The 26754-nt window shown below is 43.7% G+C and overlaps 2 protein-coding genes across 5 annotated transcripts in view; one reads left to right on the forward strand and one right to left on the reverse strand.

Annotated features, from left to right (window-relative positions):
* Zfp185 (zinc finger protein 185) overlaps positions 1-12415 on the forward strand; it is a 45784-nt gene extending 33369 nt beyond the window's left edge. For all 4 annotated transcript variants that reach the window (XM_039100265.2, XM_006229520.5, XM_006229522.5 and 1 more), the window contains 3 exons: positions 1728-1830; positions 9473-9571; positions 10288-12415. In XM_039100265.2, the coding sequence (XP_038956193.1) occupies positions 1728-1830; positions 9473-9571 (202 nt within the window). In that variant the 3' untranslated portion in view covers positions 10288-12415. The remainder of the gene's footprint in view (positions 1-1727; positions 1831-9472; positions 9572-10287) is intronic.
* A 3209-nt stretch (positions 12416-15624) lies between these two features.
* On the reverse strand, positions 15625-17549 carry Pnma5 (PNMA family member 5). Its single transcript, NM_001107579.1, has one exon. It carries the CDS (start codon positions 17547-17549, stop codon positions 16239-16241), a length of 1311 nt encoding a protein of 436 aa, NP_001101049.1. The 3' UTR covers positions 15625-16238.
* Between the last annotated feature and the right edge of the window lie 9205 nt (positions 17550-26754).

Consider the following 26754-nt stretch of genomic DNA (forward strand, 5'->3'; position numbering starts at 1 on the left):
TCACTTATTATAAAATCTAACTTACTGTGCTTTACACTCAGACGCCACAGCTAGACTGGGGAGAAAGTTAAGATAAAGCAAATATCAACAGTGTGTTTCCTTTACCCCAACACAAACAAGTACAGAACTTATAAATAGGGTGATAGTGTCTCTTCTATTATGGCAGATTACTAAATTCTGGACAGTCATAGATCACTTGGTAAGTCTCATCATCAGGTAATTTTATAGTCTGTATATGCTACTTTACCAAAATGCCCAAGGCTGGGTATGGTGGCACATGCCTTTATTCCTAGGACTCAGGAGGCAAAGGCAGGTGGATCTCAGTAAATTTGAGGCCAGCCTGGACTACATAGCAAGTTTCAGGCCACCTAGGGCTACACAGTGAGACTTTGTCTCAAAAACAAGCATGCAAACAAAGAAGGAAGCACCTACAATGACTTCTTTACCTCTTTCTAGGCCATAACTCTTAAAAGTCTTACCACATGTCATATTGCTATATAGTAAGGACAAAGCTTCTAACACATGAATCTCTGGAGGATACACCCAAGCTTTGTATAAACCATGGAAGGTAGACTGCTGAGATGCCTGGGAATTTTTCAGTTATATAGGACCAAATGAAATATATCATTTTCAAGAAGCATGGCAGTTCAAATACCATGGTGCTGTGTCTCTCCATTGTTCCAATAATAAATCTAGAATCTAACATTACTGATTAATCACTGGACTTAGTCACAGAATTGGGATTCTCTCCAAGGCAACTCCAGTCACTTGTGCACAAGGGTACACAAAGAACATGGAAGAATCAGGGATGCACTGAGAAGAGGATTCTCAGGCATTTCTTATGTCCAGAGAGTCAGCTATAGGCCACCAGCAGGATGGCAAGGTGTCTTAGGGTTTCCATTTCTGTGAAGAAACACTATGGCCATGGGAACTCTTAGAAAGGGAAACATTTAATTGGGGCTATCTTATGATTCAGAAGTTTAGTCCATGATCATCATGTCAGGAATCATAGCAGCACACAGGCAGACATGGTACTTGAGAGGTAGCTGAGAGTTCTACATCTGGATCCACAGGCAGCAGGAAGAGAGTGAGACACTAGGTATGGCTTAAGCATCTGAGACCTCAAAGCCCTTCCCCAGTGAAATGGTTCCTCCAACAAGGTCTCCTAATAATGTCACTCCCTATGGACCCATGGGGGGCATTTTTATTCAAACCACCACATAGTACTAAAACATCTGTACCCATGACAGTGCTAGGTCCTAGTTGCTAGCAATACCCTGACTTCTGTTGGAACCAAGTTTACATCTCTAGAAGACAGAAGTCCTAATTTAAGCCTGTAGGATGAGAGAATAGAGCCTGTTTCAGCAGTTCCTGTTGGGGGAAGAAAAGAAAAGTGGGAAAGCAGAGATGATTCTTAGAAATAAAAGGAATCTTGGAACAGAGGATACAACTGACCAAGAAGTAAGTATCTTTTAGGACTTTAGCATGAGTTCTGAGAAGGCTATGCAGTCAAACTAAACATGGGGTGGCCTTGATAGAAACTAGAAGAAAGGGTGAGCTCCATGGTCCCAGGCATGGAGAAGGAGGCTGTCAAGACTGGTTTAGATTAATGACAAGTTGGAGAACCACTTTGGCATAGGTTTCCTGGCAAACCTAGAAGATGTGCTATATCATATCAGAAGTGTGGGAAGCAGCCTGACTGCTTGATCCTTGTTTCCATCTCCTAGACCAACTGAAGGGGTCTGTACTTACTGTAGCCGTGAGATCCAAGACTGTCCGAAGATTACCCTTGAACATCTTGGCATCTGCTGCCATGAGTATTGTTTTAAGGTAAGAAAGAGGTGTGAGTATTCTGAAGAGCACAGAACTAATCACATCAGAGAGTGGGAAGTACACAGGAGACTGGATTTCTGTTCACAGCTGTCAACAATCTCCGAGACTCAGCGGGGCTGTGAGCTGAAGAGTGGAGTGTTGGCAGTTTACATGGCTAATAACAGAGTGAAGGAGAAAAAAAGGTGTCCTAGGAAAAAACTATGCCTTATAGAAGGTCACTGAGTACAAAGGCCCCAACACAGAAATACAATTCATTCTAACTGGCACGAATAGGATGGCACAAATCAGAGGATATTGGATTAAATTTTCCTAGAGGACATGTGAACAGATGTCCATGTACCCAATATAGAGCACCAAAAACAGATGAAAGACATTATTTCACTCAAAGTCAGTCAATATGCCTCTTGCACCACTTCTGAGGTACCAGTGACCCTACAAGCTGCCCTGAATCCTACATTTGTTCTACTCCATCTTCTGTGATGGTTCCTGGGTCTTGGAAGGTAGTAATACAAACGCATGATTATTTTCCCCCACTTAGACCTAAGCAACAGTCATACCAATTAGCACTGTGACTAGTTAGAAGTCTACAGTAACTACCTTTCACTGCAAAAAAAAAAAAAAAAGCTTCCCTGATGAAAGTTAACAGCAGCATAGTCTGTAGCCATGAACAACAATAGCAGTATTTTCCACAATGGGGCCTATGCACTCCCCAGCCAATGCCTTTGATAGGCCTTAGAGTATGGGATATGATTTCCCTTCCATGAAGCTGGCCTTAAATCCAATTGAGATGTTTTGGGTTGCAACAGTGTACATGCAGCATGCAGGATCCTTATCCAGGTAGATCTGTTGGTGACAGCTCTTCATCAGCAGCATTTTCTTAGCCAGTAGCTACTTACAGTCCTCCACATCCCCAGCTGTTAGGAGTCTCTGCTAGGGATCACCCCCATAGACTCCCAGGAGCCTCCTCCATCCCAGGTCTCTGGTTCATCCCTGAGATAAAGCTCCCCAACCGATTTCCTTTCTTTTTCCCAGCTGCCCTCTGTCCTGACTCTCCCCACACCTGATCCTCCTGCCTTGTTCACCTCCCCACCTCTTCTCCCATCCAGTTCCCTCCCTCCATTCACTTCCAATGTCTATTTTTATTTCCCCTTCTGAGTGAGATTCAAGCATCATCCCTTGGGCCTTCTGTATTATTTGGCATCTCTGAGTCTGTGGATTGTAGAGTGGTTATCCTGCGCTTTATGGCTAATATCTACTTATATGTAGGTGTAGATCTATTTTTTAAACAAGTGTAAGTTGTATCAAATTAAGATACCAATGTATAGGTTTTTCATTATAAGTCTTTTATTACAATTTTAAAGCTAAATTTTGTTACAGATTTTTAACCATACCTAATGAACTTACAAATCCTGAGATAGTTTACAAAATAGTCTTAAGAGGTTTCTTTAAGAGTAGAGAGCAAAGAACTTATAGAGATAGGAGAATTTTAAGAGTAGAAAATAAAATCAAGGGGCTGGGGATTTAGCTCAGTGGTAGAGCCCTTACCTAGGAAGCGCAAGGCCCTGGGTTCGGTCCCCAGCTCCGAAAAAAAGAACCTCCCCCCCAAAAAAATAAAATAAAATCAACCTTAGAGACGAGAGATCTTTGGGAGTGTAGCGCAGAACAAGTTTAGACATAAGATTTGGGGATCATTTGTGCAGTGGCAGAAGTTGTTGGAAAATCTAATGTGCCAGTCTTTGGCCACTGATTGATCTGTACCTAGGCCAGGCTGTTTCTTGTAAGACAGTGAGGTTTTAATAAAATGTCTGAGTCCAAGGAAAAGGAGAGGAAGGGCTATACAAGGCTCTGGAGGGCATAAGGAGGGATAGAGCAGGTAACTCTGAGGGGGAGGAGGCAAGCAAGGAAAGAGCGGAAGGCACAGCTGTGTGACTGCAAGGGGAAGCTCCAGGAAGGAGCTGAGACCAGCGGGAACAGAGTGGGTAAGTGTAGTGCTGCAAGAATTGCAATACAAGCAGAAGGAGAGAGCTGTCAGAGAGAAATGTATCAAATCACAAAGGAGAGGCATCCCTTTCTACATGACAGGGGCCCAGTAGGACAAGAGGAGCATCCTAGCACACCAGTATGACTTTTGTAGTAATAGTAGACAAAGCAGGCAACTCTGGGGTGACATTTATCCAGTAGGAGAAGAGAGACAGAGAAGGTAGCAGACAAAACTGTTGAAGAGGTGGACTGGGAGACACTTGAGGAAGAGTAAGGAGATGCCCTCATGGGCATAACAGGTCCGAGAGATAGAGAGGTACCCAGTTGATAGACATCCCAGGAGGATATAGGAGGCTCCAGGAGCCAGAGAGACCAAGAGATGCATGATGAGTGCACAGAAGTTGTAGCAAGTTGCAGGAGCCAGAGAGACACTTACCAAGTACACAAGGAGAGACAAATGGTTAGAGCAGATGGAGGGAAGATATGTCTGAGGAAGTGACGTCTTGAATTTGGAGTATAATATGGTAGGTGGCAGAAGCCAGCAGAGACAAATGATCCATACATACCTTAGGAAAGTCAAATCAGCAGGCTATTTCAGAGAGGCCAGGTTCCTTGGAAAGGAATTCATATGCTACTCCCATGGTTTTGGCACCAGATGAATGAATAATGAGGACATGACTGCTCCTAGGTATAGTTCTGGAGAAGGGTTTATTGCAAGTATGAAGGAGAGAACAGCCAGAGGCATCTGGAAGGGTCCAGACTGAACTAAACCATGAGAGAAAAACAGGTGAGGTTCAAGAGAGGGAGAGAAGAGCAGGGTGGGGGAAACTAAGAGGAGCTGTAGAGCAAGAGGCCAAGAGAAGAGCCAGGAGCCAAGAGAGCCAAGACAGCATGAACCTACAATGGCTGGGCTTTATGTTGATGGGAGGGAGAAGCTGAAGGAAGGGCAGCAAAGCTCAGGTCCTGGAGTGAAGAATTTCTAAGAAGAACCAGAACTCTGTAACAGGTACAGAGAGCCTGGCTGCCATGTCTGCTTTGAATGTTAGAGGCATCTCAGAAATTTGTCCTGATTTCTTTGCTACCTAACACTTAGCAATCTAAGGTGGTCCCCTAAGCTTTATGAAATTCAACTCAAACCAAACTGAGATTTGTGGCTTTACTATAGAATTTGAAAGGAATTTTACAACTGGCTTGTGATAAAGATATTTTAGTACAATCTTAATTATGAACATTAAAAGAAAAATGTGACGGGTAAGTGTGGGTCTAGTGTTCCAAGTGAAAGTGACCTTTACACATGGGAATTTTTAATATCTTAATACAGGCCACTGTCCTCCCCTTTGATATAGGAGAGAAAAATGAAGTGGTGAAGTCAGAGGGAGAGATGAACATATACAGCTATTTTAGAAAGGATGTGTAACTTTGATATAAAGTCTAATTTTTTTATAAATTTAAATTCATTTTAATGTCACTGTTGACCTTACATAAGTTTTATAACTTACTGTTATGAATGAGAAATTTTATCATTTTGTTACAGATGATTTCACATTTTAATTAAAGCACAGATTGCCCATTTCTGATTATACTATATATAACCTATGGCTTTTAATTAAGTGCTTAAAATAAACCAATTTAAGATGATAAATTTCTCCAGTTGAGGGGAAATCTTACCTACAGTTAGGGTTTTGTTTTGTTTTTGGTCTTACTTTTATAAGCTGAATTGCTACATTAATCAAACATAAAACTAGCTGGGGTTGAAATACTCATTTATTTTTCTCACAACAACTAATTCTATAAATCAAGATACTTTAACAACATTGGTGGAAACATTAAGTACATACTTAGTATTTGATTGGTTGCTTAACTGCTAGATTCCAGAAGGGTTTTTATTTGTTAAGATGTGAGGTCTTTGTTTTTTAGTAAGAGGATAAGAAGAGTTGCTGTTTAGTAGGTCAAAGGTAATGGAAGATAATTGTAATTGGGCTTCAATATTCCAGCCTCTCCACATCATTAATGTTCGAAGCAGTCAGTCAGATTCTTTCTAGGAGTTCTCATTCACAAATCAATCTAGAGAAACTGGTCTCTCTAGATTGACTGAGGAGTTTGACAATGAAGATGGTAAAATGGTGCTGGATTGCTCATGGGTGGCAAGTTGTGAGGATTCAAAAGATATCCCAGGGGTTTGTGCCTGAGCCTTGTAGTAAAGGAATGTGATATTATTTGCTACCATGGGAAAGAATGAAAAAGAACAAGTTTGGAAATAGATGACGCTAAAATGCATTTAATGGGGGCTTACAGATTCAGAGATTCAGTCCATCAGGACAAAGAGCATGGCAGACATAGTGCCAGAGGAGCCAAGAGTTCTATAGTTTGATCCAAAGGCAGCCAGAAGTACCCTCCTCATTGGGCAGAGTTTGACCAAAGGATCCTCAAAGCCCTCCACCACAATGATTGAATTCCTCCAACAAGGCCATACCTACTCCAAGGCTGCACCTCCTAATAGTGCCACTCACTCCCTGAACACAGTATGTGTGTTGCATATAGAAAATATGTAACTTGTAGCACCAGTGGGAATGCACCTGCACCTGGCTGCTATCTGCAGGCACAGAGGCTCTGAGGGGTAGGCTGGAGGAGTGCCTGATTTCTAACATTCCTCCCTTTTGTTTATTATAAAAGGTCAGGAAACAGGAAGGGGTGATGATGAGGCAAGAATGGGGGTGCTGTGCTCTTTAGACTGCTTCCTGCTGTCTGAAGGCATTGACATCTTTGAGGACCCAAGAAAGTTGGTATGCAGGCCAATTCCAGGAAGAGCAGACTGTTTCCCTCAATGTCCAGGCTTCCTGAAGGACTGTCTTGGACTAGGAAAGTGCAGGCTTAGTTGAAGCAGTCTATGAGGCTGGACCACCTGGGGCTAGCTGCTTTGGTCTTGGATCCATACTTTGAGGGAACACCTAAAGCTGGGAGGATATTGGAACAGATATATTAGGGGCAGAAGGTAAAGCTGAGTTTAGGAAGAAATTTTATTTTAGGTGTACATTTGAAACTTCTGGGCCCAAGGTCCTGTTAGTAGAGGGAGGGAAGTCCCAAGACCAGGGGAATGGGGACAAATTTATCCTCAGGAATAAGTGAAAAAGGCAAATGCAGAAACAGGCCGTTGATTGACAGTATTTATCTGGAGTCCATTTGACCGAAGAGAGGTAGATTTAAGCTGATTCCCCAAAATTTACAAGAGTTTTTTTAAGGTTACTTTTTTACTGTCTTACATATATTAGATATATGAGATAAGTCTTATATATGTATTAGCATTACCATTGCTGAACAGTAAATTTCCACCTTTGTGTCATAATAGAAGCCTGGGATATCATTTTGGGTTAAAAGTATAAACACTTTTTAAGGCAAGTTCAGGGAGGACGGAAACTCCCCATGAAGCAGAAGTGAGCAAAAGCTCACTTGATCTTGATTTTCAGTACCAATCCAGACCATGAAATCAGGGCCTTTCTCCTCTGTCCAGAAGACCGTGTGTATATAGATTAGACAGACCTTTTAAGCACAGTAAAAAAAAGTATAGACTTTTAAATCTATACTTAGAAGACAACTGAAGGAAATTTAAAATATTGAGCTTGTGACTATGATAACATTTTGAAGTGCTTTAGCAAAACTAGATTAATAGCTTATTGGAACTTCATTGATTAATGTATAAAAAAACCCTCTAAGCTTTTGAAGTCTTACTACAACAGTAGCATAGAGGGAAAGAGATCTGAAATATTGTACCTTAAGCCACTTTCTTATCACAACTTAAGCTTTCACATCCTCAGACCTTTTTAACTTGCATATATACACCATTAAGATAACTTCTTAGACCATAAACTTTCTTAGATCCTCACAACCTAAGCTCTTGTATCCTCAGACCTTACATTACCTTTTTTTCTATCCAATCATTCACCATAAGACACGGGTTGTTGATTACTGATAGCAGTTATTGTAAAGCAAGTTTCTTTAAATAAAGGGATAGTAAAAAGTTACTTTGAAATCTGTTTTTTGAGTTTAACACTTCTGAGTCTGGTAATAAGGTAAAATGTGTCTAGGCCTAGTTGTAGCTCTAGGAGAGTGAGGCCTGAGGCCTGATGTTACACATAAAGAGAACTGAGGAGCCAGCCGAGGCCTTGGTTGCTGCTGTCACACTGACAAAGGTGTCACTAGCCTAGTGTAAGCATTATCAGAGACCTGAAGAGGATAAATTTTACCTAAGTAAGCAAGAACTACAGACTGAACAGCTTCTGAATCTATTAAAAATGGCAGAGACTTACTGGCTACCTGGACAGTCATCAACCTAGGTTCCTCCATGGTTACTGGGTGGAAAGGTCCCAGGACAGTGTCAATCTTCAACCACCTGGCCCAGAAGATTTGACAAACATTGCTGTGGAGTAGGAACTTGGGGGTGGAGGAACCAGCCTACCTTGTCAAGGCAAAGCAATGTAATCAACTTCCTGGTGTCCTGCTTGCCCACAGTTGAAACAGGGTTGGCACTAAATTTTATCCTTGGCACTACCCAGCTGCTTTTTGCTCCCCCAAGAGAAGTAATCCCCCAAGATTACATTGGTTAGTGTCATTCATATACATTGCTTGTCCATTTTCTGCATGCCCAGAAGTGACCCCTCAATGTATCAGCACCTTTCTAAGTCCATGTTCCAGTCTTGTGTACAGTAATTAAAAGGATAGAAACATTATATAGGAAATAGAAGCCTAATTGATTTACATTGAAGAATACTTTGCCAGGAGAAGTTGAGAAGTAGAAGTACCCAGATTGCCATAAGAAGGGCAAGAATGAGCAATGGGACTTGGGGTTCTCTAAAGGCTGTTCTCTCCTTCCCGTGTACCTTTGGTTGCCTGAAGCTAGAAGCCTCAGGCTGGAGACAGAGTTCTTGAAAACCTGGCACTTCTTGGTCTCTTTTTTAATCAACTGCCAGGGTTAGGAAGTCCTGCCACTGACATTCCTGGTTACACAGGTTTATAGGAGGGACTGGGCTACTAAAACAGAGTCCTTCTCTTCCATGGGACACTGTCACCTTCTTTTGGACCTTAAACATTCACATCCTCCAGCCTCTCCTAATCTTCTAGGTAAGGAAATGGAAGCTGGGAAAGTTTCAGTAACTTGCCCATCTAATTCAGCTAAGAAATAAAAGTCAAGATTTTAACCCAGGCTGATTGTGAAACTGCAGCCCCTCACCAGGATACTGAGATCATCCTGCCAGTGTGTGTGTGTGTGTGTGTGTGTGTGTGTGTGTGTGTTGGGGGGGGGTATAGGCCAGATAGCAACACTGGATGTCTTCCTCAGTTGCTGTCTGTTATTTAAGTGCACAAATAGTATTCAGAGCCCTAGAAATCCCATGCCTGCCAGCTCTGGGATTACAGGTTGGTACCTCTGCACCCAGCTTTTATATGGGCTCTGGAGATCAAATCTGCAGCAAGTGCTTTACTGACTCAGCCGTCTACCCAGTCCCTGCCAGCTTACTTTTGGTGTTTTATTGTGTGTTTATGTTGCTTTATAGATCATGTTTAATATCTATGTTTGCAATGTCTTATCTCCTTGGAAGTCCAGGATGTGCCATCAATTCATCAACAGCATCTGCTTTAGTACTGACCTCCATTTTGCTTTTTTTAGTGTGAGATTTGCAATAAACCAATGGGAGATCTCCTAGATCAGATCTTTATTCACCGTGACACCATCCACTGTGGGAAATGCTATGAGAAGCTCTTCTAGGTGAGTACTGGAAGCTTGTAGGATAAGCATCCCAGAGCCCCATTAAGCTACAGGAGCAAAACAAAAATTTGCCCTGGTTTGGACCTGGGTTTTACTTCAGGACCCTGCTATACTTTTCAGTCACCTAATTAGAGAATCTCAAGACCTTGTCCTTTGCTGCTTTGAGATCTTAAGAAATGTATGAACCCCTCCCTACTCTCACCCCCACCCTGGGACTCTTTCCAAGTTGCTAGAGTCATAGTATCTTCCTTTATAGAAATATATAGAACCTCAGCTGAATCTGTTAACCCTGGAACACCTGGGGCTAGTTTTTAACAAGATAATAAAGATGCAGAAAGGGAATGGTTCTGAACAAACATGTAGTTGGTATATGGTAAAATCACGACCTCACTTCAGCTCTCAAACTAGCACCAGGCTCTCTGCCGTCTTCTGGCATTATTTGCATAGCTTTAGATTTAGGCTTCATAACCAAGATGTTGACTAAAAGCATCCTCTGGGCCAGTAGCCAGTGGGATGGACCCAAGTGCCTGAACACAGCATATTTTCCCTCTTTGGTTGCCTAGAATGTTGCTTTCTCTCCAGGAAATGCTTTTGTGTTGGGCTTGGCCTCTCAATTACTGCAACAGTTAGTTATCTATCCCAAGAGACCTGGCTGTAAGGGATTGGATACTTACTTTGTCTCACTGTTACCTCTATTTCCTTTTTTGACTCTCCAGGCTGAACAGAAGCTGATGATCCCCAGCTGTCTTTGGCTGTCCAGTTGACCCAAATTGTTGGCTCCTCCTCCCTTATATCCTCCATGGTTCCACTGTACTTCTGCCCACCTTGTACTGAAGTAGCATACATTCAAGATTGTATAACAATGATGTTATAATTACTTTTGTGTAGCCTTTTATACCTTAGGAATATCTCAGTTCAGGCTTGAAATCCTTGCTTCCAATATAAATGAATCCACTTTGACTTCCCTAAGATATGTTGGCTTTGTAATGAGTGCAGATGGCCCAGTATGTTAGACATGGGTACAAGTCTAGGTATCAGCTTATGCAGACTTTCTGAAACTTCTGATGGGCCAAGCCAAAGAAACTGTTGACGATCCCTGGTAGGGAAATTACAGGCATTGAATGCTAAGGGTTGGCAATAGGCTAATGTTTAGCTTGTCTATTCATTCTGTGTGAGTGTGTGGATGTGTGTATTTTTAAATTTCTCACAATTTTTGAAATAGTTAATTGTCTTTGATTGAATTGTGTAGCAGATTTAAATTACCTCCTCCCATTCTCCTTTGAGTTTTTCCAGTCAGTTATGTCAGCACATGTTGGAAAGTTTACCCAGCTTTAAATTTGATAAGATACACTATTAGAAGGCTTCTAACCAAAGGGATATCCTTGTCCGTTTGAATTTTCATAGTTGGTTAAAATCTTTAGCTTCAGTATTTCTGGACTTTTATTCTCTGAGCTGCTTTTAAGGTGTATAGATCTTAAAAGGGTAAAGAAGAAAACAGATAAGGTTTCTTGAGACTTCGCCACACACCCGGCATTACCACAAAGCACTGGCTTGGATCTAATTAATAATCTCTAAGATATTCTCATCTTCAGTTTAGAAATGAAGAAAGTAATGCTCAGAGAAGTGTGAAAACTCCTGTAGAACCACTGTTGTCTCTCTCTTTCTCCCTTTCTCCTCCCCCAACCCCCCAGAGCCCATACTTTCTCCAGAAGCGATAACCACAATGGCACTGACTATGTGTCAGGCTGTTTGAAGGGCCCCTGTTCCTAATGTGAAATATTTCCCTGAAGTGTAGTGTTAGAAATGGTTTTGAAAAGTGTGAAATTCACCCCATCTCTGGGCTTCTTGGGTCCCTCCTCGAAACACTACGGTAATTTAACTGCTCCCTTTCCCTCTCCTACAAACAGAGGTGTTCACATGGGAACAAATTTGGCTTATGCAACTTCTCAAAGAAAAGCTTGCTATCCAGTGAGATGTGCAGTAGGCTCTCTGCCCTGATCACATTGCCTTTTGTGACCTGTTTTCTAGTCCTGAATCTGTCTCAAACTAACATCAACTTCTAGGTCCCCAGGTACTCAAACACTGCCAGCTGATGTCTGACCCAGCAGACGCAGGTTCATCCCTGAGTTTACTAATACACTGCTCGGATTCAACTTCACTCTGCTGCCTTTGGGCTCGGCCTTAAATTGGAAGCTCCTTGAAAGGAAAAATAGCCCTCAAGACTTGGGGATGCAAAATGAAGGCCTCTTTGTTGGATTTACTTATAACTCTTCTCTTTCTCCAGAATTTGAACCCTAGACACATTTGAGTGTGGACTTGTTCTTCCTATCATGTAATCAGAGAAGAACATTCTATTTATTTGACTATCTGTTACATGTACTCTGAAGAGGAGAAGGAGTACATTGTTCCACACCCAGATACTAATTATGAACTAGTCTTCTCAAGTTCAGCTCTAGGATGGGACTTAGCAGATGATGGGCATTACCATATGTGTGCCAAATGAATTAATAAGAGAACACTAAGTTACTCCCTTAGTTACCTGGGCATGTCAGTACAGGCCTCAGGGATGGAAGAAGAGGCTCTGTATCTGATGAATTCCCCACCTTAAAGGTGTACTCTGCCATTTAAAGAGTTTTAGAAATATGGAATATACTCAGACAGCTTGTAAGGTTAGTACTGATTTGAATCCAAAACAGCCCTTTTGTGTCTTAGACACAAAATTCTGCAGCTAACAGACGGATGGTTTTGCATTAATTTACTTCTTTTTAATTGCTTAGTGTTTTAATTATACTTGTTTAATCCACATTAATGTACACAAATGACAATAAATGTTAAGATATTACATACCAGCATTATAATTTTCTTTTAAAAACAATTGTGTAGGAGTGCACTTAAGTATAATAAATTGGTAGTTTTAGGCATGTGGTTTACCAGATGCCATTCTTGCTACCAAACAAAACTGGACATGGTAGCTGGTACCTGTACCCTAGCACTCAGGAGACAGGTCATTCAGAGTTCACAGGCCTGATCCCTGATGTAATCTTGGAACACTGAAGAGGTGAATTGTTGTCTTGTTTTGTTTTGCTTAGAGTGAGCCTGCCTAAAACAAAATAAGATGATGTGTGATGTGTGAAGCCCGGAGTCTGCTCTGCCACAGGGCACATCCTTTTGTGGAGCCAGGACGCAGAAAATTTGACTGCACTTACCCCCACGGTCTTGCGGGGCAGGTGTTGGGCTGTAGGGAGGCTCTGAGACACCGGTCCGGGGTGGGAAAGTGCAGTCTGAGGCACAGGACAGCTGGAGCTGGCTAGGGGCGGTGTGGGGGAGGTGGTCCCTGGGACTGTGTAGAGGCCAGGGCTGTGGGGTTCCCAGGCTCTTAGATATGTAGGTGCCTGGCCCAGGGCTGGGAGCTGATCCCACAGGGAGAGTCCTTGGCTTGATGGCTGGTGGCAGGCTTAGACTTGGTGGTGGTCACTGGGAGTGCAGAGAGGCCTTCTACAGGATACTAGATGGTGGCTCTATGGAAGCCCTTCTCCATGGCTTTCCCCACTGCAGATCTCAATGAAAAGAGACAGTCTGTGGTTCCAAATCATTTATTGCTGTGGTGGAAAGGAGATGTGTAAAACCATACCCCCACTTCTCAGGCTGGGCCTGAGGTTAAATACTTCTTGCAGGGAGGAGTGTCTGAGAAGGAAAGCTTATTGGTTAAGCCATCCGCACCTCTAGGTACCTCATTAGAATGGTGATCTCTGTCTTGAGCCTATCTGACCACAGGTCACTTCCTTTTCCTCATCTACATGTGGAGGGACATTGTTCTTATGTGACCAATGACCACTAGTCTATGGGGGCCTGTAGCCTGGGGTCCGGGAGCAGGCAAGGCTCCTACCATCCCTCCAGGGTCTTTGGGGCTTCTAGCCTTAGCTCAACCAGGGACCAGGCTGCCTCTCATGGTCCCACAATGATGTGTGGCTTTAATATGAATTTACTATACACAGATAGGCTATTCCCTTGCTTCTCTTTAATGGTATCAAACAGAGAGCTCTCCTTCCCCATGAAAAAATAGTGGTCAACAACAACCCCATTCCAATAATAACCATTAGAAGAGGTGTATAATCTGGATTTTCAAGTTAAAGATGATTTCCTTGGGGAAGTAACCTCCTCAGAGCTGTAAACCTTAAGGAAAGGGAAGAATTGCCCACTCAAGATTGATTTCTGAGCACCCACTATAGATAATATTGAGCCATGAGAATGATGCATGCGTCTGTGAAAATGAAGTTCTGCCTCCTGTTACCTCTTTCCACCTTCATTTGATCAAGTCAGACCCACCAAACTTTATGACACACTGGTTCACAAGCTCTATAGCACATTCCACAGCCACATTATCCATTTATATTCATAGACATATACAGGGCTCAAATTCAAGACACTTGACCCTTACTGAATCCAGTCTCATCCTCTGGCACACTCATTCTTGCATACATACAATGCCATGTGATCACACTCACCTTCAGTGACAAACACATCCAGAGATTTTCATACATGAGCACACACATTCCCAACATTCAAAAAGAAGCCCCTACACAGTGACTCACATACCTATTCACTGTCCAACAGTCAGTCAGAACTGCATACTAACACATGTACACTCGAGTACATGCACACATGAGTGCATGCAAACAGTCAAACACACTCCCACCAAGGGAAAGGAAGAATGCTGTGACACGTGTCTAGAATGAGTCCCTCCTTTCCCTATTTCCTGTGAAAGTCTGCCAAGCCTCGGTCCAACCAGTCCTCAAACACCCTTTAGTGGACAAAGAAGCTGGCCCCTAACCAGTCAGGAGTAGATTAAACAGGGTGGGTGGAAAAACACTACGCTCTGAGTTAGGCATCACATCTATAAGGGCATCTTTTTGTACATCTGTCAATCTATCACATAGATGCCCTGTGCTCTCTACAAGTACAGTGCTGTACCAGGAATCCTGGGGCCTGCATCCTATACTGCATCCGCCCCTCAGCATATAGCCCCTTTATTCCTGTCCTGCGAAGAGCCCTAGGAAGACAGATGGCTATTATATCCTGAACCCAATGGCTACCAGTAGCCTGGTTCCTTCCCACCCAGGAGACCACCATAGCCCCTCATGGTCTCTGACATGCATACATGCCAGTGTCAATCCAGTCACCACGACTACCCTCCAACTCACTCGCAGCAGAGGTAGAACATAGCCAGAACATTCTTGAAATTTATTCAACAAAGCTTGTATTAAAACCATTGAAAACATAACAGAAACTTTGAGTGGTCACTAGAAGATATAGGCCCTGCCCACACACGGACCTTCTGCTATCTCAAGAGATCACCCACAACAGTGTAGAATACACAGTCCAGGCACAGGGAACTGGTGGGAGCATAGCATCCACTTACCCTCCTTAACACACACACCTCACTCACGGCTTTGTACAGGAGCAGCCAATGGTGGGTAAGCACACAGTGGGGGAAGGGACTCACTGGGCAACTGGGTCACTATGAGCTTAGCAGGTAAGAAGGCGGGGTTCCAGAGCAGGGGGTACAGCCTCTGGACAGTAATGGGAAGGGGAAGGGGCGTCCGTATTGGGAGAGCCAGGCAGTAGGCAGAACCCTCGAGATGGCCTCTTCTGGAACGTCCACGCGTTTGGTATGGATGGCAGATGGAGGATGGCGCTCTGGTAATGCCGCCAGACCACCCCTCAGCTCGGCAGGGTTTGGGGCCAGCCTTGGCAGAGTTGAATTCACTGGCTCTCCCTGCTTGCTCTCTGGAATTCTCCAGCAGCCCTGGACAAAAGGGAGAAGAACAAACTACGCCCCCCCCCCCCCAAGCCCAACCCCGACACACACAGAGTCCTCCTCCTGATGTTCTTCCATCTCCTGTTTGTTCGCACAAAATCTGCCCTGCACACTCCCAGGCTCTCAGGCCAGCTGAGGGCATTAACCCTATGGTGCCATGTGCCCCAGCCTGGGGCTCTTCTCAGGCACTGGTGTCCTGTCAGGTGCCAAGAGGGAAACTGCCCTGCGTTGGCACTGCCTAGCCCCCATCCCCCCATCCTTTGGTGGGTCTGGAGATTGGGGGTTTCACGGGGGTGGGGGGAGTTCACTCACGGAAGGACTCAAGGGTGCTGCCCTCATGGGGCTCCCCTAGAGCAGTGTAGATGATCCTGAAGACAGGCTGGATCCTGCGGCCTCCTCTCCTGGGTACTCCCTCCCTCCCTAGCTGTACTTGCTCCCAGGCACTGGTGTCCTCTGCCCAAGACAACCCCGTGGCGGGCTCCTTTATGCCCTGTGCTGCTTCAGTGCTGGTGGGCATCCTTAGCTCAGAGCACCCAGCGTCACCATCTTGTGACCCACTAGTATGCCAACTACAGTCTGGATGACCCTGTAGTCTGCTTATCATATTAGCTCCCCAGTTCTGTCTCTGACACTCCCTGTGGGCCTGGCATTTGGTTGTCACTGAGCTGCATGGAACTTGCCCTTGCTTGTTGTAATCATTTCTAAGTAGTAAGAAGTTGGGGGCTTTACCCTGGCCCCGCTGCTCTTCTGCAACACCCATGTCCCCTGCTCTTTGCCTGGGCTGCCCCATGATTTTGTCACAGTATCTCTGTTGCCTGCCAGAGGAAGGAATTCCTGCATGTCCTGAGCCTATATTTCCTTGGGGTTGGGGTGGCTCATAGCCCAAGCCCCTCTCTCGTTTCCCGATTCCTGTATTGTAACAAAGGGTTTCTCCTCATCTGATTCATTTTCAGCCCAGAAACCTGATTCCCTCATATGTTCCTCTTCTCCAGTACTCTGTCTCCATAGCAGTCGCCTCCGTTTCACTGATGTGATCTCCTCTCCTATGGTCTGGGTGCTGATCTCCCTAAAGTACTCCTCCTGGGTAACAACTTGATCTGCTGTCTCACGTGTCCTGTTTTCCTTTTCTGCCTGATTCTGCTCCTTCCCTACCATAGTGGTCTCCCACTCTTCCTCATCTCGAGTGAGTTTCATTAATTCCAGAAAAGTAGGTGGGCACCCTTGCTGATCTAAGAGAGATAGTTTGCCCCGAAGGCCAGTGGTCATGGAGACCCTAGATAAGATATGCTTGAGACGAATTGAATCTGCACTGTGTGTTGACAATGGGCTCTGCTGTACTGCTTTTTGCAGCAGGGGCTCTAAGCGTAGCAAGTAATCAGATATCTTCTCTGCAGGTTTCTGAGAAGATTGAAGGAACCTGAACTGGAAGACCTTACAGTCCTCTTTATTCCCAAAGATGTGCTTTAGGGCTTTCAAACACTGCTCCACAGTTAGGGAGTCATTGCTAGCCCACAGTGCCTGCATGATTGACAGGGCAGAGCCACGCAGACTCTCCACAAGGCGCTGCTTCTTCTCACTCTCAGACACCTGCCATAAGTGCATCAGCTCAGTGACCTCCTCTAACCAGGTCTCAAAGCTTTCTTCTCCTGGGCCGGGAAAGGGACTGCCAGAAAACACTTTTAGTTTTTGGTAACATGTGCCATTACTGCACAGAGACTTCAAGCCTTTTGGTTTGTCTTGGTCTAAATTCTTTAGCTCCATTCTCCCTGTAGGGACAGTGCTAAACCCCAGGGCTTTGGCCACATCTACCATTCTCCGCCCTTCATCTCTCAGAAAGTAGATCAACTTATTGATAAACTCATCATCTGGGCTACGGGGTTTGACAACCACTTCCCAGGCCCCACCCTCTGCTGGTATATGAGTAGGCATCATAGTATAATCGACAACTTCAGTCAGTTCAATTAAGACTGCCTTAGCTTCATCTTCCCTCCTGAACATTCTGCCTATCACCTTGTGTGCACACAAAGGAGGTAAGCCTTCTTTCAGAGCATCCTTTATCTCAGCTTCAGTGCACTGTACGGGGATGCCCACAATGAGTACAGCCTTCCTGGGGTCCAGATCCATCCCCTTACACCAGTCATCTAATAGAGCTACAGCCATTGTTCCCTCCCTCTATGGGCAGACCTAACACTAGCACTCAAAGATTCTAAACCAATGCCATACAGAAAGGCAGTGATGTCCTGGTTTCCACAACCTGAAATGCAAATGAAGTTAAGGTGGTACTTAATGATTCCCATCACCTTTCCTCCTCCCAGACATTCAGTCTTGTGCAATCACAGAAAGTTTCCGGAACCTCACTGAACCCTGCTGACCTCCAGTTGCAGCAACCTCCTTGAAAGTCCAGGGACGCTACTCCATATTCTGCAAGTACCTGGAGGGAAAATGCCAATGTCAGGAGGCAAAGAGCATACCTGAGAGTACTGGAAAAGACCCAGTGGAGGACAGAACAGGAGAACACTCTGCCACCCACGTAGTGCTGTATTGGATTTAGCCCATTCCTTATTAGGTCCAAGACTGGCAGCACATAGAAAACTCTCCTCCTCCTGAAGAAGTGCTCAACAGGTAAGAAAGATGACTGGAACTCAGCAGATGTGATCACAGTGCTGGGTGCAAAGAACATATGACAAGCTAAAGTGTAGGCATGGACAGAGGAACAGTGTAAATCTGGGCTTCTACAATAGATTAAGGCCTTTGAAGGACAACAGGTGCTGTCATGGTCCTCCAAGTAATAAAGCATCTTAGCCACAGGTATGGACAGCAGGATAGGGCAGAGACTGAGGAGGGCTGATAAATCAAGCGTATGGGTTTACATAGTATGGAATCTGGAATTAAAAGCAAAAATAACCCCAGAAAGTAAACAGACAACTGTCATCCCAGGTATGGCCCTACCCTGCGGTCTGTGAATCTTGGCAGGAAACACGTTGAACCAGCTCTTTGCTACAGTTAAAGGCTACTCCCAAAATAGATGCTCACCCCGCTGTTTTCTGTGTAGTACCTACCCTACTGAAGTGCTGAGATGATGACTTTCCTGGTACTGGTGCTTGATCCTCACAGTCTTCTGGCTCTATGCAGACAGGCAGTGCAGGAATGCTGGTTCCTGCCCACTGATCTGTTCAAGGCAAGGCAGAGCAATATTTAATATGGTCTGTCCTGAATGTCCCTGCCCATGCAGGCTGTAGCAATTCTGAGTCTGCTCAAGAATCTAAAGACAGCCCCTTTTGCTGGGTGTGGTTGAGCACATCTTTAATCCCTGCACTTGAAGTAGGCTGAGGCTGATCTGTCAGTTTTGAAAAGTAAGCCAGCGGAAGCTACTTTGTAAGACTTTTTTTTTTTTTTTTTTAATTCCTTGCAAGGATTTGAGCAACTGCTCCACTAGGAGGAGCTGCTGAGACAGACTCCACTGACCTCTGTCCATCACAAAATGTCACTCCTATTTCCAGAATCAGCTGCCATCCAGCTCCATCCTGGTCCCTGCAACCTGCTAGTTGTGCCCAGCACCACCTCGTCCCTGTTCCAGCGCCATTTTGGTCCACCCACCATCTATCTCAGTTCCAGCTCTGAACAAGACCCAGACCGATCCGGGTTCCAGCAACTTCTCAACTGTCCCAAGTGTTGGCCCTTCCCAGTTCCATCAAGTCCCCAGAATCCTGCAGCCATCTCTCAGTCCCTGCACTGGACCAGGCCAGCCCCTTCCAATAATACCTTTCAAGTTATGTCCCAACACCGCATCCTAGTGACAATCTAAAGTACTCCTGTTGCCAAATATTTCCCTCACTTATGCCTAAATTTTCCTACCTCGACCTATTCTAAAACCCAAACAAACCCTGGGGATCAGCTTCTCAGGAGGCAGAAAGGTCACCTGAACCCAGAAAGGTGAGGCCGGCCTGTGCAACATAAAAATTCTATCTCACTGGGTTGGGGATTTAGCTCAGTGGTAGAGCGCTTGCCTAGCAAGCGCAAGGCCCTGAGTCGGTCCTCCGCTCCAAAAAAAAAAAAAAAAACAAAAAAACAAAAAAACAAAAAACAAACAAACAAAAAAAAAACCCAACCTATCTCACAAAGGGAAAACAACCAGAAATAATCCATTACGCTTTGCACCTATCCTCCTTTCCTCATATCCCTTATCTCTCATTCCCAAAAAGAGTTTTAGTGAAAGAAAACAAAAGACCATAAAAGAAAAGGACATAAATGAAATGGGTGATGTCTAGAAATGGCAGAAATCCTTAGGGTGCCAAGCGGAAGGCAGCACCATACCTGATGAAGAGGCCTCCAGGCGAGAACTCCAGGAGACATTGCAACCACAGATGCTTCAAGGTGAAATGGGCTCCAAGACCCGGGCAGGAAGATCTTATATATGTTGGTCCCGCCCACACCCGTGGAATTGCACACGACCCTTTTGGGGCTGTGCCTTGGTGTCACCTCCCCTTCCCCCCATTCCCTAATAGGACAATTTGGTTGCCTTAACCAATCCTGTTGGTCCTGGGGGAGGGACAAATGGGAGGGACTCAGAATTTGAACAGAGTGACGGGAGGTTTGGACTAAAGTTTGTCCGCTGAGACCACCAAGCATGGCTTGTGTCATGCCAGGCCCAGCAGCCATTGGTTCTCCTGTTCACGTGTTCGTGCCTCATTGGCTACTAGCTGTGACGTGATGGTCATCAGTTACTCTTATTTGTACATTCAAATAGTGAAAGGTGGGTGTAACTGTCTAACTGTACAGGCTGAGCACAAAGTATGTGTCTGATTGCAAAATATAGGGCCCAGCACAAAATACAAGCCCAGCAGGGGACTTTATAAGTGAAGATTATATATTGCCTGTTTGTTCTTTGTTAGGTTCTGCTGTCGAGTTGGAAGGCCAATATTACAAGTCCCTTGCGTTTCTCCAGCATACAAAACTTTTCCAGGTTCACCAAGACATATATAGTATTAAAAGATTTCACTGTCTGGGGCTGGAGAGATGGCTCAGTGGTTAAGAGCACCGACTGTTCTTCCAGAGGTCCGGAGTTCAATTCCCAGCAACTACATGGTGGATCACAACCATCTGTAATGGGATCTGATGCCCTCTTCTGGTGTGTCCGAAGAGAGCGACAGTGTACTTATATAGAATAAATAAATCTTTTTTTTCTTTTTTTTTCTTTTTCTTTTTTTCGGAGCTGGGGACGGAACCCAGGGCCTTGCGCTTGCTAGGCAAGCGCTCTAGGCAAGCGCTCTACCTCTGAGCTAAATCCCCAACCCCAATAAATCTTTTTTTAAAAGATGTCATTGTCTGGACTTAAATGCAAGTGCCTATAATCCTAGCATTCATTCACCAGAAGGCAGAAGAACATGAGTTTCAGCCTGAGGGGTTGGGGATTTAGCTCAGTGGTCAACGAGAACCTGCATATCCTTTTTCCTTTTGTTTTATTTCCTTCCTTCCGTTCTTCCTTCCTTTCTTGCTCTCTCTCTCTCTCTCTCTCTCTCTCTCTCTCTCTCTCTCTCTCTCTCTCTCTTTCACCTGCTTGTGCTCCCATTCCCCCTCCACCCCTCTGTTCCTCCCTCTGTCCCTCCATCCCTCCTCCCTTTCTCTGTCCCTCCCTCCCTCTCTTAGCCTCTGTGTCTGTCTCTCTGGCGTTTGCACTCACTGCAGCTCATGCTGTTGCTCTAGCTCCCTTGTTCTTACCTGTTCCCTCCCTCCCTCCCTCCCTCCCTCCCTCCCTCCCTCCCTCCCTCCCTCCCTCCCTCCCTCCCTCCCTCTCTTCCTCCCCCCCCCCCCGTTTCTATTCACCTCAGTCTCTAGATTTCCTGGCCATGAATTACCCACCTCATACTTTAAATACTTTGCACCATTTCCTAAGGAAGGCTTCTCCCTCAGTGGAAAGACTCAAATGTTAATCCAGGAACACCAGATTGCTTCTCCAAAGAAGGACATGGATAAAGCACAGCCAACATATGGCAAGGTGTATGTTTCAGGCCTTTGGTGGCAGAATAGATTTGTTTTGCTTTATTTGAATTTTTTTTTTAAAAAAAAGTGTACGGTCCCCAGCTCCGGAAAAAAAAAAGTGTAGGATGTTTCTTGCCTGTCATTCCAATACCTGGGAGATGGAAACAAGAGGATGCAAAGTTTCAAGGCAACCCAGGTTATATTATATACTATGTTCAAGGCCAGACTAAGCTACACAGTCCCCAGCCAGCCTGGGTTACACGGTGAAATCTTGTTTCAAAACCCTAAGGAAAAATACACAAATAAAAAGGATAGGCACGGGGCTGGGGATTTAGCTCAGTGGTAGAGTGCTTACCTAGGAAGCGCAAGGCCCTGGGTTCAGTCCCCAGCTCCGAAAAAAAGAACAAACAAAAAAAAAAAGGATAGGCACCTCTGGAATATTTTAATAAAAACAAGTCACTGATCAAGTTATTTGCAGACATGCCCATATCCCTACCTCTCCTTTGTTCATTTATACATGCCTAAAGGTAGAACTCAGAGTAGAGGTTTGAGAAGGTAGTTCAAACTTAAGAGTCAAGAGATGCTTTTCTTGGTTACATATAAGAAAGCCAGGCCCAAAGTCTTTAACATTCCTTTTCTTCGTATATCATAAATGATTAGCTGAACTGCTCATCCTCTCTGATCACAAGAACATATTGTTTGCCTGAAAGTTTGAAGTAGCTTCTTGAACTTTGCCCCCATCCTTCAGTCCAAAGTCAGAAGATAGCCTTAATTGCCCCTTAGAATCAGCAGGTCCCCAGGTAGGTTTCCATCATGTGTCTGCTCATCACGAGTTCTCTCTGCTTGTTCTTCCCTTTAAAGGAAAGCCTTATTACTATGGCAACACAAAGTAAAACTAAAACAAACGGACAAAACAACAACAAAAAGCCCACCCACCCTCCTTTTTAACTAACCTTTGGGACATTTAAAGACCTCATGATTCAAATTTTTTCCTATTGCAACAACCTGACTTTCCTAAAGTCAGACTTCATTCTTTCTCCCAAGCTTTGCTGAAGGATCGTTAGTCAGTGAAGATCACAAACAGCTTTGTGCTTCAGTTCCTAAATCCCTAGCCAAGTATCACAATTGCCCCACCTTAGAATTTGAAACACCACGGGAAAGGAGAGACTGTCACAAATACCCTCTTTAGAGTATGAAAAGGGGAACACAGTAGAAGTTTTTGAAAGCCATGAAGGGAAACATTACTTCTTGATAAAGTAAGGGTATTTTATAGATTTTGGGGATGTATACATTTGAGTACACTATATGAATGTATATGTTCATATGTATGTCATGTATAAGATAAACATTGACACTGAGTGGCCTCAAATGTCTACCTTATCATTTGAGACAAGAGTCTCCCACTGAACCTGGTGACTGTTGAGTAAGCTCTAGGATTCCTTCTGTCTTAACATCATGCTGTGCTAGGGTTAGAATTGTGTTATTTTTGTGCCCAGATTTTAAACATAGGTGCTAAGATCCAAAATCAGAACTTCATGCTTGCACAGTAGCCATTTTACTGACTGAGTCATATTTCCAGTTCTTATTTTATAGACTAAAAAAGTAATTACACCATCTAATTTGTACATGTATGTGCACTATGTGGGCACATATGTGTCATGGCATTCATGTGGTGGTCAGAGGACAACTGACAGAAGTTGGTTCTTCTACTATGTTAGTCCTGGGAATTGAAGTTAAGTCAATTGGCACCTTTTCCCAATGAGCCATCTCACCAGTGCGCAGTTTATAGATTTAAAAGTATATATATTTTTCTTTAATTCTTTTAAATGTAGTTTATTACATGATATTTTAAATCAAAAGGTTTTAAATGGAAGTCCCCCTTTCTCCCTTTAAGGCTCCCTCATGTTGGCACTGAAATGTTGTTCCACCTCTCTCTAATATTATCCTACTGCAAGGCCCAACCATGTTCCCCACATGGTTTCAGAGATCTCCTAATAAATCTCATTTTGAAGGGTAATTCGTCTTAGCTTCCTTTTCAACAAACCTGTTTCTCTCATTTTTCCTTTTGTTATGAAACACCTCTAGCCCTAAGTGGAGAAATGACATTCCAAATTGCCCAAAAGATTATAATACTTTAAAGATAAATTATTGACCCTTCTTTTAAGAGTTAATCTAAAGATGACTGCAAGCTTGGTAACCTGAGATCAATATCCAGAATCCAGAGTGGAAGGAAAGAAGAAACTTGAGGCTGATCTCTGGCCTACACACACACACACACACACACACACACACACACACACACACACACACACAGACAGACAGACAGACAGACAGACACAGACATAGACAGAAAGACAGAGACAGAGAGACAGAGAGATGTGAACAGATACAAACACCCCAACACACATATACACCCACAAAAAATGGACCAAGATATAGTGTGAAAAACATTTTTATTTTTATTTTTCTGTCAAAGGTAGATATCTAGACAAAGGCCCAAATTTCCTTTTGTGTCTGATTAGTCAATCATGTCAGATTGTGAAGTCAAGTTCCTGCCAATGGTATGAGACACAATCAGTACTTAAATCGGGGATAAAAGACAGAGCCATCTCAGCCATGTGTACTTGATAGCCAGTTGTGGGGTCTCATTCACCCTTTTAAAAAGAAATTCCCTTGTCAACGTTACTTTCACTTTGTGTGTTCCTTTGTACAACACCAAGATTACTCTTATCCACCAATATTAAAAAGTCAAGTAAGACAATTTTTTAAGGATACACTTCCAAAGGAGAAAACAGGCAGAGCATGGAAAAAGTTTAGCAGCTCAAATGGCTCTAGTGCCCAAAGAATAAAACTTTTTATGTCAAATGGCTTTTTGGTTCATTTGTATAAAATGATTTTTCTGTATCATTTGTACAATGTGGGTGTCTTAGGTTGTTGTTATATTATTTTGTTTTATGGCTGTGAGAAAATACCATGGCCAAGGCAACTTACAAATGAAAGAGGTTAATTGGGCTTGTAGTTCCAGAGGGCTGGGATCTAAGATGGCAGAGTAACGAATGGCAACAGGTGGCTGGAGCAACAACTGAGAGCTCACATACTGATCCAAGTAGAAAGCAGAGAGCAAAGGAATAGTGCGAGCTTTTGAAACCACAAAGCCCACGACCAGTGACACACCTTCTCCAACAAGGCCACACCTCATAATCCTTACCAAACAGTTCCACCAACTGAGCTTGGTAGGGGGGTCATTCTCATTCAAATCATATAGGGAACTTTCTAAGAATATGTGGCATATCACACTAGCATCTTATAGCTTCATTATAATGATCAATTATAATGATCACATTTGGTCTGGAATGCCTCTGTGTGTCTATGCCATTTACTGGTTTAATTAGCTTTGTTTGGATGTTTCCAGTTTTCTTCTTTGTTAATTGTCTTTTTCATGTGCTAATTTTGTAAGTTTTATGCAAAACCTAGAACTCACTCTCTGCCTTATTATCTGCCTTAATTTGACATTGTTATTGACTTGTGTGAATTCCTTACATATTTTGGATATAAATTCTTTATCACACATTTGGTTTATCAATATATTCTCCCATTTCACAATGCCATTCAATTTTTTATTGAATTTTAAAAATTTATTTACATTTCAAATGTTATCCTGTCCAAAACCCCACATTCCATCCTCCCTCCCCCTTCTTCTTCTTTTTTTTTTTTTTTTGGTTCTTTTTTTCGGAGCTGGGGACCGAACCCAGGGCCTTGTGCTTCCTAGGTAAGCGCTCTACCACTGAGCTAAATCCCCAGCCCCCCTCTTCTTCTTCTTCTTCTTCTTCTTCTTCTTCTTCTTCTTCTTCTTCTTCTTCTTCTTCTTCTTCTTCTTCTTCTTCTTCTTCTTCTTCTTCTTCTTCTTCTTCTTCTCCTTCTTCTTCTTCTTTTTTTTTTTGGAACTGAGGACCAAACCCAGGGCCTTGCACTTAGCGCTCTACCATTGAGCTAAATCCCCAACCACCCTCCCCCTTCTTCTATGAGGGTGTTACCCCCACCCATCCATCCACCCCTTCCCCAACTCCCTGCCCTGACATTCCCCTACACTGGAGGGGGGGGAGTCCAGCCTTGGCTGGACCAAGGGCTTCTCCTCCTATTGGTGCCCAACAAGGCCCTCCTCTGCTACATATGCAGCTGGAGCCATGGGTCTGTCCATGGGTACTTTTTGGATGGTGGTTTAGTCCCTGAGAGCTCTGGTTGGTTGGTATTGTTGTTCACATGGGGTTACAAGCCCCTTCAGCTCCTTCAGTCCTTTCTCTAACTCCTCCATTGGGGTCCCCATTCTCAGTTCAATGGTTTGCTGCTAGCATTTGCCACTGTATATGTCACTCACTGGCAGAGCCTCTCAAGAGACAGCTATATCAGGCTCCTGTCAGCATGCACTTCTTGGCATCAGCAACATTGTCTGGGTTTGGCGGCTGTATGTATATGGGCTGGATCACCAGGTGGGGCAGGCTCTGAATGGCCATTCCTTCAGTCTCTGCTCCAAACTTTGTCTCTACATCTCCTCCTCTGAATATTTTGGTCTGCACTTTGGTCGTCTTGGGTGTTGTTGTTGTTGTTGTTGTTGTTGTTGTTGTTGTTGTTCCAAATTAATTTGCAAATTGCTCTTTCTTTTTTTGATGGGGATTGCATTGAATTTGTAGATTGCTTTTGGCAAGATGGCCATTTTTACTATACTAGTCCTGTCAATCCATGAGCATGGGAGATCTTTTCATCTTCTGAGATCTGTATGACAAGAACTTCAAGTCTCTGATGAAAGAAATTGAAGATCCATTTCTTTCTTTATTTCTTCCTTGTCCAAGTTATCATTGAGTAGACTGTTGTTCAACTTTTATGTATATGTGGGCTTTCTGTCGTTATTGTTGTTATTGAAGCTTTAGTCCGTGGTGATCTGATAGGATGCATGGGATTATTTCAATTTTCTTGTATTCTGTTGAGGCCTGTTTTGTGACCAATTATATGGTCAGTTTTAGAGAAAGTACCATGAGGTGCTGAGAAGAAGGTATATCCTTTTGCTTTAGGATGAAAAAGTGTTTTTCTTTCAAGCACAAGAACTTGAGTTTAATCCTCTGAACCCAAGTTTAAAATAAAAAATGACCTGGCAGTGCACATCTGTAATTGCCGTTCTGGCAAGCAGAGATAGGTAGATCCTTGGTGTTCAAGAAGCCTAAACCTATTCAAAGAGTTTGAGGATAATGAGAGATCCTGTGTCAAAAAAAAAAAAAAAAGAAGAAGAAGAAAAGGAAAGAAAAAAGACTGATATTTCCTGAGGCTGTACATACACGTGCACATGCATTATACACTACAAATTTTATTTGTTTTTCCTATATGAGATTTGTAT

Source organism: Rattus norvegicus, chromosome X (genome assembly GCF_036323735.1).
Source record: "Rattus norvegicus strain BN/NHsdMcwi chromosome X, GRCr8, whole genome shotgun sequence".
Taxonomy (NCBI): domain Eukaryota; kingdom Metazoa; phylum Chordata; class Mammalia; order Rodentia; family Muridae; genus Rattus; species Rattus norvegicus.